Source organism: Macrosteles quadrilineatus, unplaced genomic scaffold (assembly GCF_028750875.1).
Source record: "Macrosteles quadrilineatus isolate MER2022 unplaced genomic scaffold, UCM_ALF_1.0 Scaffold_3__2_contigs__length_128488019, whole genome shotgun sequence".
NCBI lineage: Eukaryota > Metazoa > Arthropoda > Insecta > Hemiptera > Cicadellidae > Macrosteles > Macrosteles quadrilineatus.
In genome coordinates this window covers 48,528,928-48,544,129 of record NW_026542596.1, presented here as the reverse complement: position 1 = coordinate 48,544,129, position 15,202 = coordinate 48,528,928, and the positions used below count along the sequence as shown (strand labels likewise).

At 36.3% G+C, this 15,202-nt stretch overlaps 1 protein-coding gene across 2 annotated transcripts in view; it reads right to left on the bottom strand.

The window, feature by feature from the left end:
- Positions 1–15,002, bottom strand: part of LOC128991138 (mucin-2) — a 91,794-nt gene extending 76,792 nt beyond the window's left edge. For both annotated transcript variants that reach the window (XM_054413899.1, XM_054413900.1), the window contains exon 1: positions 14,833–15,002. In XM_054413899.1, the coding sequence (XP_054269874.1) occupies positions 14,833–14,884 (52 nt within the window). In that variant the 5' untranslated portion in view covers positions 14,885–15,002. The remainder of the gene's footprint in view (positions 1–14,832) is intronic.
- Between the last annotated feature and the right edge of the window lie 200 nt (positions 15,003–15,202).

Genomic DNA, 15,202 nt, shown 5'->3' with positions numbered 1-15,202 from the left:
TTCAATAATTGTTTACCTCATGAGATGTAGAGAATTCTAGATACCTCAGTGGTTTCATAGAATATTACGACGTGAACAAAGATGTCAGCTGTCCCACACCGTTTGCTAACCACCAACAAATGGAGTATTAACAATGTCCCACTTGCTGTACCAATCTTGATATGATCGATTGGCCAATCCAACACTACTATAAAGACTCATTCATTTCTTGGGAACTCGCACAGCCATTTATGTTTTGAAATGTGATCCCAACAAAGCGTTTTCTCAGTCGCACGGTCCAGTGTGCGACGACTGCGCAACTCCAACATATTGTCCGGCGCGCCCACACAGCGACTGCCCGGTAAATGCCAAGGCCTTTGGCCGATATTGTATCTGAATAAACAGATTAACGATAGGATAATCGATTCTTTGAATTCGACCGATCGATTTCGTTATCCATGTGAGGAAATCAAGAAACATTTGTTAGTGGAATAAATAGTTGTAAGGAGGAAATATCATTGTCTGTTTTTTTTTCGGAACGGCGTTTTTTGACTGAATGTAAAGTGATAAAAGGGGTTTTGTTTCTAAAAGGCTTGGATACTTTGGGGGATTCGTTGAAAAATACATGGTAGGTTTACTATGAACGTACTATGAACTGCTATACCCGTGCTTGGCAACAGGAAGAAAATGTGACCTACCTAGGCAGCCATTAAAGTGTATCAGTGGTGCTGATGTGTATTTAAAAATACAGGAACTCTGTGATTTGATTTGAATTGATAAACTGATTTAAGTGTAAGCCTACTAACTTTCAAACCCAGCTACTTTTGATCCTAAAGAGTATGTCAACATACCTTAGTGTAGCAATAACGTCAATTACTTGATATTGATGCTTCATGAATGAGACGTTTTACCATAATTCTTTAATTTTTAGTCAAGCCTTTTTATATGTAGCTAAGTATAAAGATTACAAATGAAACTGTGAACAATACTCTACAAAACTTATACAACCTTTCTTTAACCAAACATAACCCTCTTAAATAATGCACATGTTCTTCAAATCTAAATAAACATCATAAACATCTTATTCGAGTAAATAAACAAACACCAGTTAATTGCATTGACCTGCTGTTTCATTAAATAATTTAAATCATTTAAACTTTGGGAGAGTGTCACACGTAGCCCTTTCAAAATCGTCATGGTTTTTAGTGGGGCCTTGCCTTGCATGTGAGACAGAGTCCCTAGGAAATTTGATCATACAAATAATCTTCGGCAAATTTACACACTCTAAGCTTAATTTTGATCATGGCCTTATCCATTTACATAAAATTTGATTGCAGAACTTTAATAATTTAATAATAGATACATCCTATCAATATAGACCATTTAGCAAATCGAAAAAAGAAAAAGTTGAATCAGCCTTATGCAGAGTGTCCTATGTTCTAAAATTATATTTGAATACTTAGTTTGTTTTAGTTTTTTTTTAGACAAAAAATTATATAGCTTACAATAAGTTTCCATTGGTTTGGCTTGGTTTAAAGTTGGATAACTCTATGAAAAATCAGTACTTGATATCATTGCACTGCTTACAAAGTCAGTGGTTCAAATAATATTAAGTTAATTTTAATTTTATGCTGGCTCAAACTTCCTGAGAATGGAATGCATACCTGTTTAAATATCCGATATCCAAAGGTAGAAACAACCAACGTAAATATAGGAAAATCGTCTATTGAATACCCTGAAGGATATCACCAATTTGAAGAACAAGAACGAGATGTATCCGGTAGTAGAGATAGCTAGAAATCCCAGGAACAAGAGAGTTTCAATCTCTGGAAAAACATTGTACAACAAACATTTAGACTGAAACATTCACAATACTCAATATGAGTAGCTCAGAGGATTTTATCGGAACATATCAGAATTCGTGTCAAGTTCATTGATATACCAAGATAACAGTAGTCAATTGTTGCGTTTGGAAGTTGCGAGACTTGGGCGTGTGGTGGCCTGGGGCTACCCACAAATAGCCAGGTGGAGACAACAAGCAAACGGACACCCCATTACAGACTGCCTTGCCGGCGGTGGGTTGCACACTGTGTGGAAACGAAAATTGTCAAGAGAGGGAAGTACGTGGAGCTCTTGCAGCAACGTCAAGAAATTGTCAAGACAGGGAAGTACGTTGAGCTCTTGCAGCAACGTCAAGAAATTGTCAAGACAGGGAAGTACTTGGCGCTATTGCAGCAACGTCAAGAAATTGTCAAGACAGGGAAGTACTTTGCAAATCTTACTGCGAAATGTTGGTTGTGGCCGATTATCAATCCTAGCTACAATCTTAAAATGAATAAGGTTAAGAGTGGTTTTGACAGTGGTTAACACAATTGGCGAGGTCGTGGTTGCCGACAAGTTGTTTCATGAAGAGGCTTTTGAATCAGTTTCGATTTCATAGTTTTAAATATATTTCTCACATTTCTGATGTTCTAAATGCTGTGTATAGCTTCAATACTGTTTAAGAATATTCTATGAAATTAACTTTAGCATTTCCCGTGGGAAAAACGGGATACCTAATAGCTTTGGAGCTGATATACCATGAGGAAATCTAAATGCACCAGTTTTTGAGCTATTTTAACCGCAACCTACGGTCAAAGGAAACATAAATAGCGAAAGATTTAAAAACAATGAGCAAGTCCAAGGATATATTTTCAGCGAGGCATTGTTTGTCCACTAATCACTGCTTGGCGCATTCACAACCTTGCCTTAAGCGAGTTGCTCAATGAAACTGAGAGGAGTGGCTTACCGTGTGCGTTATAAGGGGTGTACACAGTCGATTATAGAGAACTTGAATTCAGGGATACGGAAAAGTATATTGGATTATATTTCTACGATAGCAAACCAGTGTGCGTATTTAAATGTCAATATGAATTAGGGTATTCTTTTCAATTAATGGAATAAAAACTTTGTTCCCATCTGTGTTCGTCCTATTTGTGTGGTTGGTCCCAAAGCCAGGACCTATATCCATTTATTAAAACAGGACCAGGTCATTTAAAATCCAAAGGATTACTTAACTACATGGCTATGTTAAGTACCGAACATTAACAATGAGAACAGAATGATATCATGGTAAATTCAGAGACAAGCACATCAATATAGTCTAGGAAACCCGACATCTTTATCACCAAATGTAAAAAGGTTGTGCATTGCTGAAAGATCTTCTTGATCTACCTTTGTTTTGACATAAGGTCGCAGCAGGGGTTTTCCAACTCAAACCTCAGCAAGGGATGATTGTAGCAAGAAGTGAGGATAACTGTGTAACCTTTTTACTAATCAGTACCAGCTGATTCATTTGCCAGGACCATTTTTAAAAATCCCGAAGATAAAGGACAACTAGGCCAAGTTTCAAAACATCAACAAGTTTCTGACGTTTCTTAGAGTCGAATCAACATTTTAAATTGCTAGGTAAACTCTATAGACTCTCAGCTACCGAGATTTGAAATTCGATCTTAAACAAAGCTGGGTCAATACAGCTCCAAAGCGATTTCTCTAGACTACGAATACACACTCGCCCGTACTTGCACACGGCCTAATATTTGTTCTGGCTCACAGATTGACCCCGATACCTCAAGAGTCGGAGGCAGGTCTAGGCGTCATCTGTTTCTTGGTCTTATTAGAATATCAGGCCCACACGCATTGTGCCTGGCTCTGATGCAACCTGTAATGTTGATCTTCTCTCGAGACGTCACGATCACGACTTACAATACGTCCTCTACACTCCGTACACTGGTATCCTTCCCTTGGTATGAATGGGGCATTCAGTTCAATACACTTTATAGCCGAGCACGGCAATGCCGATAGAGGTTGATCGTATCGTTTTATTTATCCGAGGCTTTCAATGGTCTTCAGCACAATGATCAAGATTGGATAATGGTTGAGCATTTGGAATCCATTGCAGAAAAGTGTGTTTTTTGTTAAGTTAGAATTTAGTCGATTTAATCGAATAGAATTGATGCAGAATGTCTTAGTTTTCTTGTTTCTTGAATGTTTTTTTTTAACTCGGCTTTTAAGTGTTTCTTAAATTTCCCCTCAGTATGAAAGTTAATCATTCAACATTGTCGTGGAGGGAAAAGGATATAAGTTATCTGTGCTTAGTTTAAGGCTGAAACAATTCATTTTTCTCTAAATAGGAGGTATAAATTCTACTAGGATATAGTTAACGTTTATGTATAGACTACATACAAAATGTACTTGAAAGGAAATTAAACTCAGAAATAACCAACAGTGTGATGAACTTGAAAGAAGACTTCAATGATCAATATAGGCTATTGAACATTGTCTTCGGTAGATGACTGTGTCGCTGCGTTCAATCTTTTGGCTGATCATGAGAGGAATTGTTGCAACACACCCAAAGACAGTATATTAAAACTTAAGGAAACCTACTTTCAAACTCAAATTATTGTTTGGTAATATAAGAGTATGATGTTCGTTAATTTAAAGTGCATCTTGCTGGCAGTGAACACAGAATATCTAACTCAATCTCAGTAAAATTGCATCTTTCTAATCGTGGTCTCCGTGTTTTGGTCAGACGAAAATCGAGAAGACTTTAAAGCCCACCAAAAATAAGTTAATTTGGCTCAATGCATTTTAACCTATCAATTATTGGTGTTCAAACAAATGATCTACGTTAGATACAACAAGACGAGGGCTTTGGTCAATTCCCTCACATAAAACTTTAAACATGCCAGTTCCATAGGAAAACACCAAATTAACCATTCCCTGCAAAATATACCGATGAGGAATAACTTGTTCTTGTATACTCCAGAGGTATTTCTACAAGAATTGTTGATGATTTTCTTAAACGCTTTTAGAGAAAGATACCTTCACCGCATTTTACCTTCATTGCTTCTTTATCTTTTACATTCCAACACGGGATTTACCATCATAAAATCCCAATACGAAATTAAGATTTTCAGGTTAAGGCAATTCTGTGAATTTTGAACGTATCCAGTTGACAGTTTAGCCAATACGATTAGTATTCAGCCAGTGTCCACTAGGCGGCTCACCCAATTACGTTGGCCAACATGGAAGTGTCTAATTGTGGCCGAGGTGTTGGCCAACCTGACACACCGGAAGGAAGTTACTGCTCAGGGCTACAATGGTCTACTTTCTTCTTTCTTGTGTTCATTCTTCTGTCATTGGTAGGCGTCGCGTCACTTTTGTTACGTGAGTGAGTTGTAAAAAGTTGCGATTTAATCAGCGGGTACCTCTGGGTTACGGAGTAGCTTTAGGTTAGGTTAGGTCATTGTTTTCAATAGCATAATCACTTAACCGCTTAAATGATAAGGGACATTTTGTATACATAGTTCCATGCTTGATATAAAAACATTGCTAGAGGAGAATGAAGTGAAGTTACCTTTTAGCGTCTAGACATTCCATCCCCATGTTAAATTTGTAGCCAGTTTTTTAACCAAAATCATCGTAGTTGATGTGAGCCACCGACAGATTGTGCTGATCTAAATTACTGATTTCTGACGAATAAACAATATTTTTTAACAATTAAATTAATGGAATGACTTATTGTGAGCTAAAGCAACTGATATGACCCATCAACTTGGCCAGCAACAAAAAATAAGGTCAAAAATAGAGTTTTAGTCACTAGCGCATTCTGTGACTGGCTCACACAACTACGTACTTTTTTTTAAGAAAAAAATGGCTACAGCTGGTCCATATAGATGGGATGTCTAGTAGCGTATATCTTACATTACATTCAATATGAGATGCTGTTGTATTATATTAACTGTAGGTGTAGGTATACTCCTATGTAATTTACTATGCAAATATTTTCGCCGATCATGCAAGAAAGCTACCAGCAGAAATACACTACTTAATGAGAGAACCCGAACTACACGTTAATAGCACTAACATTTATGTGCATTAAAACTAATTCATTATGAATGGAAGCCTTGTAAAGGATATAAGGTTCTTTCCAAAAGCTTTTCAACACTATTACAAGTATGTAATTTTAAACCTGATTCACCGTTAGAAAAAAAGTTCACCAGCGTTTGTCAACATCCATAGACAATAGGGAAAACTGAACCTAATTTGACGTTACTCTTACTACTGAAAAACCCCAGGTATTATATAAGTGGTCTAGTTTCCAGTGGTATGGGAACCTGTCGCCCTGCCTCAGCGACAAAACCAGCTGTGTGTAGTCACTGATTAGCACTTGTTAAGTTTGCGAATTATTGCTTTATTTATTAACAATATTAAGTTTCCTCATTTATGTTGTGACCCTTTACTTTCTCTCAAGGACTGAATGATATAAGGATTTTAATGCAAATAAGGTTTCAATTAAATTTGTTGTGTAATCTTTGGCCAATCCAAAATCCTATCCAAAATCCAATCCTATGGAGTAACTAATTTTTAGGATTAATATTGAAAGTGAATCTTTAGTTTTTTATTGAGTATATGGTTTTAAAGTACCTGGGGACTGAGCCATAGCATATTTTCATTTTACCCCTATAACGAGTAATCTTCAGTGTAATCTATGCTCAATAGTAACAACTAATGTTTTCCCCTTTGTACTGTATTTTGTAATTTGCTTGTATAATGTGGATGGATTTTATAAAGATACATGTTACAAATCTTTTGTTTACATTTTGTTGCCAACATGGTTACTTGGCAATCCATAAGGCAAATGTTAATAAAGATTTGACTTCCAATTTCATTTTTCACGTAATTAGATTTTTATTGGTAGTTTTAACTGCAGTAAACACTTTTTTAGGCCAGATATAAATTATTTAAAACATTTTAAGGAAATCGTCGAAGCAGTTTTCGAGATCTTTGTGAAATGCAAACATTGCTCATATAAGAGATTTCATTAGGTAAAAACATTTTAAATGAAATATATTAAATTCGTTAGGTCAAGGAACAAATCTTTTCTATGTACGATTGCTCGCGACGGCCTTTTCACAATTCAAGTGGTCCAGTATATTATGTATTTGATTCGTAATAGTTTGGATCAGCCAGAAAATATTACAGTGTTTCCTGCAAGCTAATTGCTAATACAGTATTATTTGCATTCAAGAAGTTTACCTTGGAAAATAAATGTCTGTTGTTCAATCAGACCTGAGTTTACCCACTGTAAAGCTTATTCAGAGAGACAAGGCATACTAGAAGTAAAGTAACTAAAGATTTAAATACGAAGTACTTAAAACCCCAACCATAATTTATACTATGGAACCTAGGTCGCGTTAGGTCATGTAACAAAGATTGAACCCAATTTAAATCCCCGACCCCGAGCAAGTTTCGCGTTAGGATTGGTCCGGAGGTGGGCGGAGGCCCGACATAACCGTCAATCATTCTTATCCTGCGATCCAAGGACCAGGACCAGTTAAATGTTCTGATGACCTTTGATCCTTAATCTGCGTCAACGTCGAGGCTAGGTGAGGTCGCCATGTAACATTGATTAACCCCTTGTTAGAGGCTACGAAACCATTATGTCTAATAGCTGTAACTTTGCGTAAGGTTGTTAAGGTTTTTCGTTAAGTTATGTCCTAAACTACAGAAAATATATATACCTGAGATAGGGCCCACATCCCTATTAGGTGCATCACCGTCACTCGCACATATATTTGTCAGTACAGTAGACCCTCTCTAATCCGGCACTGCACCACTCCGGCACTCCAGTAATCCGGCGACTTTTGACGGGAGGTCTTCCCCGATCGCGGCAAAATTCTGATTATCTCCCGCGGCAGTGTAGACATCATAATTCTCTCACGTGGTCATGAAAACGTCATCGTCGTCTTGCGCGATCGCGGCAAATTCATGAACATCGCCAGCAGACGTATAGACGTTATCATCGCCTCCCGCGGTCACGGAAACGTCATCGTCGTCAAGCACGATCGCGGCAAAATCACGAACATCGCCAGCGGAGGTATAGACGTTATCATCGCCTCCCGCGGTCACGGAAACGTCATCGTCGTCAAGCACGATCGCGGCAAAATCAAGAAAATCTCCCGCGGACGTATAGACGTTATCATCGCCTCCCGCGGTCACGGAAACATCATCGTCGTCAAGCACGATCGCGGCAAAATCATGAACATCTCCCGCGGTCATGTAGACATAATTGTTGCCTTCCACGGTCGCGGCAAAGATTTTATCATGTCCCGCGGCCGTGTAAACATCATTGTCTACTCCCGCAGTCCCGGAAATGTTATCGTCAACTTGCGCGATCGCGGCAAAATCATGAACATCTCCCGCGGTCACGAAAACGTCATCGTCGTCATGCGCGATGGCGGCAATTTTACGATTATCTCCCGCGGACGTGTAGACGTTATCATTGCCTCCCGCGAATACGTAATTGTCATGCCCGTTCGCGGCAATAGCGGTTTCCGATCACGCGAACTTCGGAGACGTGTTTTAATTGCATTTAAGTGTTTTTAATGATAACATTCCAGTAATCCGGCATTTTCACTAATCCGGCAGTATGGCGGTCCTATATCTGCCGGATTACTGAGAGTCTACTGTACTGAGGCCTGGGGGAGCGAGCTGGTGTAGTGGTTAGAGCGCGGGACTCCGGTTCCTGAGGTCCCGGGCTCAAATCCAGCCAAATCACCAATGGATTTTATCTAAGTGATAATATACGTAACCCGTAGGCCTTGCCTGAAGTAATGTGAAAAACAATTCCGGGCTCGTGCCTAGCGTTTTAGGAAAAAAAGTACTGAGGCCTATCGACTGAGTGATTCCCCTAGTCAGTCTACCAATCTAAAAAAAATAAGAGTCGCGATTTTCTAGTAAAGTTGCCACGCCAGTACTACCTCCTGTTGTATTTCTAAAATTCGTGGTTTGTTGTCAGTATAAAAGAATTTTTTTCAGATTTAATCATAATTTTTGTTGACAGCAACACGGCCTAAAACGTATTATAAGCTGAATATAAACGTAATACGAGTATTGAAAGGAGTGAGATCTTGTAGTTTCGTCACCTACTAAGCAATACCATAGATAAAACATACTTCCTCAGTATTTTGTTGCTTAGTCTATGGCAGAGCTATTACATTATCCAGAGCCATTTTCTTAAAAGCTCAATCATCAAAGACAGCCGGGTCTACATTGATACCATGAAAAGCTACTGATTTTTTTCAGGATTGAACCAGCGACATTTTGAATGCCAGGTGATCACTAAACAATTCAGTTATCCCAGATATATCATTATATCAAATTATTATCATTCATTACTACCTGCCACAGGTATAGTATCTTCAGTCGAAGGTATATTAGACTGAACCTGAGCCCCGTATGCTAATGCTGTGCCAGTTTTGTAACCGCTCCAGACGTCTGTTGCAACCAAGTCCACCGTTTATATTAATGGTTACCGTTGTACGTGTAACCAGCTGGTTTTTCGGCCTTGTCGACAATATTTGATCATAAAATATTATGGGAATTCCTCAAATATTTGTTTAACTAGGTATGGTAGAATAAATTTCCATTAACCTTGATAGAAATTTGGTTTAAAAAAGATAATATATTATTATTGATGGTGTGGTAGATTTATAGAATATAGGTTGAGAAAACATGGAAAAAAGTTGAACGAAAAGTAGTGTGTGAAAAATTAGTCACGTGTACAATTTTTCTACTGAGTACAATTCCTTGTAAGAATACATTATCAAATGTCAAAACTTCGTTTTTTCTTTCGTAATGCAAAACTGATTAATTTAGAGGATTTAAAACTGGACAATGTATGTACTGTGTTTAAATTTTTAATTAAACTGGAATTTATGCAGGGCTATACAAACTTTGCATATAGAGACGATTCTCTCATGTAATTAAATTCAGGAGCTTTCCACTTTTACTGAAGAACAACATGCCATCTGCGCAAAGCTCTCACGTGTGTTAATTGTTAGTTTAATCGGTTGCACGCCGATAAGGCGAGCGGCGCCTTTAAATTAGTATAAGATTTATAGTTGTTTAAATGGTGTGCGTGTATGTACTATCAATGATTAAGACATTGCTATTAATACTGTGTGAAATAATAACTATCATGCATATAAATTAAATCATTTATGCACTATGCAGTGCACGGAATGGATCTTATTTTGGTTTGGCTTTAAATTATCGATTATTAAATGCCCTCCTCCTTACATGTTTAAATGTTTGACAACGATTTAAAATATATTTTTTAATTGAATTAGGCCTACTTAAAAGTATCGTAGGTGGAAGTGTTATATTATAGTTTAATAAGTTAAAACACCTATGTTCTGACACATTCCAATCCCCTGTTAAAGTCAATTATTTATTTATGTTTAAGAGGCAAACTTTTTAACCTAAATAAACTAAAAGAACTACTTATTGTTAGTTGTAGCATACCTTAAGTCAAATAAACCATCAAAGTATTAACACTTTGAACGAAAATAGTGTTGTAGCCTGTAGCACACTCTGTAAGTGAATTAATTAACTAGGTTCAATTTGAATAAAAATTAGCTACTGCTGGTCCATATAGATAAGGTGTCTAAGTCTATGACACCACGAATAAATTTAATTGGTCAGGGGTTTTTTATATGATTCCCAACTTGTTTAACCATTATCACAAAGTTAAATTGTGTTTTAATCTATTTTACTCAAGTTCATGAACATGTTTTGGTTCATAAACCAAATATGTTTATTTGGTGCTAAGCCATTTTAATGGTCAAAATTATAAATAAAAAATAAACGAAGTTGATAAAATCTGCACACCAAACGGTTTTCAATTTTAGACACCGTTTCGCAAACGCTACATATAAATGGAAAGTAATATATTCCTGACACTAATTCTACGCTGCGTTGGCAGATTCATAACCGGTTCTGCTGACCTGGTGACCTGATGCTCCTCTGTAACCTCTACCTGACCTTTCTGACGTCACTATCAGCTGATGAGCCGATCTGCAGACTGCTCTCAGTCAGCTGTTAACGTTTATCTGTACGCATCTTACCGGTTTAACAACATTCTCACTATGAGTATGCAGTTAATTTTTTTATTTTGTAAGTTATGTGTGGTTATGTGTAGAAGGAAAGGTTACGGAATAAATTGTACTTTATTGCATTGAAGTGAGTTCCGATTTTAAATAATTGTCCTCAATGGTAATAGTGTTACAGTATCTTAATGAAAGCAAAAACATTTGGGTTGCTGGTCTTCTTAGAGATTTTTTTTTATGAAGAGGAGGAGGTGCATGTTCCCTCTGAAAGATTCGAAGGGGTTTACAGTGAAATGTGCGAGATCAGATCTTTTAGAGGTTTCATTGATTGAGCTTGATGTTAAATAGTAAGAGACACATAAATAATCCGAATATTAGAATTTTAAAGTCCCAATTAAACCAACCTGTTAAGGGTCACAGCGTAATCGGTTTCTTCCAACTTGAAAACACGATTCAAAAAAAATTTTACTTCAATGCGTTTATCGTAACCTAAGCTGTTAGTATTTTAACGGTTTATCATTGTCTATCTATATATTCTTAATTTTCATACGTTATTATAAATCTCCAAGTTTCGTACGATATGCCGTCTCAAGAACTAGTAAATCCGGTTAGTTTATAGTAAGATCCATCTGTATTTTCGGAAAATACAAACTAGCCGAACTATTGTGATTTCATTTTGTCTGAAGGATGGAAAAATACATTTAAAAACAATGTTTGAATTACTAAATATATATAGGTAGGTGTACCTATTGTATTTGTGGTATTATTGGATATACACAAATACAATAGACCTGACCTATACAGTATAATCATGTATACAATCGGTAATATTATACTCTATTATCTTCGGACCAGAAAATCAACTAACTAACTGCTAAAGAATTCTAAAACTTCTAACAAATTATGCAGAGTTCAATTATTCATACGGAAATAGCTTTGGCTCGATGCGCTGTCCCTGACACAACCCACAAAAGAGAATGCAATTGCGGCATAATGCAAGCCCGACCTTGAGCTGGGGACACTGTTATTATTTCAATACTGAAGTAGGTTAGAGCCATTTGGACACGGGTAAAACTGTATGTAGATCAAACATATGTGTGTCTTATGCGTGTGTGCCTTACATCAACCTAATATACTTAGATTTGGTTCACTTCAACACACCCAGTGTAGGCCTACGTATATGACTGAAGGTTGGGCGTTGAATGAAGGCGATGCCAGCTTTGTTATTGGGCAAGATCAGCTGGTGGGAATACAATTAAGGCAAAGTATGTGCTTTTTTGTGATAACTTTATCATGTTAGTACTGGTTGGTTTTGAAAATTGATTAATATGTTTTTTGGAAATTCGATGTTATAACACCTGTTTTTTTTTAATGTTAATAAAGAGTATTTTATTAACATTTTTCATCGTAGGCCTATGCTTTGCTGTGGGGGATAGCTCAGGACAGTTTTTATAAGCTATCATGCCTTTGCTTTATAGAAAGGTGAATTTACTGCTTAACAGGTCGGTGGGCTCTAAATTATTTGGTGACGGAACCTCTACATATTAATTACCATATTGAAGACTATAATTTTCTTATAGCTGAGGATAATTATGTTGGTATCCAAAAAGTAAGCCGGATTATTGTCAATTAGTTTACTGCATTTTAAAGCTATATTTGTAAATATTAAATATTTAAAACCAATAATTGTGACAAATCACACTTTACTGATTAATTAATTAATTGTGTCAGCGTTAGTTTTGACAATCAATTTTAATGTGGCCATAATATATAACTTTATTGACTGTATTCGGAGGATTGTAAATCTTTAGGGAGAATCTTCTGATTAGCTCACACTAATAAAAATAAATTAATATCTGTGTGCATCTTAAATTTGCCCCCTACAAAATCACTCGAAAGGAATAAATATTCCTTTAAGGATTTTAATGTAAAGCATTTATCACATTACAAAATGCTTTTAAAAATTTTATAGAAATTTTATAGAAACAGCTGAGTTAAATAAGGAGGTATACTTTAGGGATCACTAAACTGATAGTGGCCATTTTTCGTAGAATGCTTTTCCACCAAGTATATTTATTACAATATATATTCCTATAGAATATTACAAGGAGGACTGTTAGCTCGGCGTCGCTGGTTTACTATTACGAGCTAACTCCAGTTGTAAGGATAGCATCTCACCACAGACAATATAATAGTTTAATGTTTCTTGCATTGTCTGTGATCTCACTATCCTCCTTCAATAATTGAGAACCTCTTTGGCTTGAGGCTTTGACTATTATTCCGCGCTTGAGGTTTGTTTATTATCAGCTTTTATATTAATTTCTTTTGTTAACTATTCTTTTTGTATGGTTTCCAGTTTTAATTCGTTGCGAAAGTACACATAAGGCTGACTCTTAAATATTCTTCTTTTGTTAATTTACGTAATTAGGTTTTTGTTGCCAGTTATAACTAAATGAAACACGTTTTCAGAGCAGAAATAACATTATATACAACATTTGAAGGAAATCGTCGAAACTGGTTTAGAGATCTTTGTGCAAACAAGCATACAAGCAAAAATTGCTCATGTGAGAGCACAGGATTTAATTTTGTTGTTTCAAATAAGCTGCATGGGAAAGTGAAATTACAGGAATTTGACAAATAACCGAAAGGAATTTCAATCAACATTAAAGTCTTATTTTTTAAAGGATGACAACCAATAATTATTTCTTAAGCAAAACCCTCCCTATCTTTCAAACCTTGATCAGAGGTCTCGATTTATATAAAAACGGAGATGATCTCCTGCAATCTTGAGGACATAGCCTAATTCAGTCTGTACAAAATCTTCGGCTATTCAGGACCGGTTGTTTCGCGTGATGAAAATGCTTCAAATTTTTTTATGATTGGATAGATTAGTTATATATTCCAAGGATACAACCGTTTACAAAAGTTATAAAATAAATCTGTGATAAATTTAACCAGTGGTTGAAAAGTGAACGCGATCTACACACAGCGGCAGTCTTAGTAGCCCACCTGGCAACGCACGTCATCGCTTACTTTCACTCTAATTATCAACACTTTTATTCAGAGCAGTAATTAATGTCTTGATTGGTACAGTTAGCTGCTGTATGAGCCCTGCTGTATGTTAATACACTGCAAAGTAAAGAGTAAAGATAATGTTTTGTACACTGAAACTACTGTTTAAGGACCATAAGATACATTTCTGATCATTTTCCATCAATAAAAAGAGAACAATCTTATGTATATAACATGTATGAATGATATGTATGTGTGTATTATTGTGGTTATGTATATTTTGTTTTTAATTTATATTTATTGGTTTACGTTTGTAAAACGATTACGGTCATACAACAAATTAATATTTTTTATTAAGGTATTGCAGAATTTTTGTGTTTTTATAATTTAATATTTCAAAATAAACAAAGATTAAGATAAATCAAAATTTAAACTAACATAAAAGCTAATTATTTACTTAGGTCCAAAGATTTTTACGATTCAAATCACCAAGATTACGTGAGAGACTTTAACGGCGGTTAGAAAGGAATATCTGATCAATCTTTAGAAAACTACACTGTAATCAACAATAGCAAATTAAAGTCGTTTGTAATAAAATTATTTGATAAGTAATATAATGGTAATATATCAATTATATATGTAATTTTTATAAAAAAAACACGTTAGTTAAGATTGAAATATAGCTCATATCATATTTGCCAATTGTATTTTACCCCTGTCTTCTCTCCCACTGTACTTAAAGGTACTCCATAAAAGTTAAATATTTATGATACATATATTTTTACCTAGATTCGGGAAACAATAAAAATTCAATTTGTTTTTAGACTTAATTGAAAATAAGTAGGCCTAATATACAACTTAAATATGGGTAAACATGACAATTTATTGTTGTAAAATTTCAACTCACCAGGGTAGCACAGTAGGAAGGCACATATAAAGAATCCAATATTGACCGACATGATGGCGGGCGGATCAGCTGTTAACACAAAAACTGTTTATCACCATGCGCGCAATAATCAGACACTCGCGCACAACAACAACCGCCGACCGCGCAGGCTTAGTCACTGACAGACTGGACGAGGCAAGCGGCAGCGCGCGGTCGCAGTCCCTTTCACCCCCCACCACCGCGCCACCGGGCGACCTAGGCCTGCGGGGGTGCGATTGTAATTGGCTCCCGATGATTAACGGGATTGAGTAATTGGAAATGGACAAACAAATTCACACGTGTTTGTGACGAAATTTGCTTTACTGGGTGGGATATTGAGTATTTTTGTGAC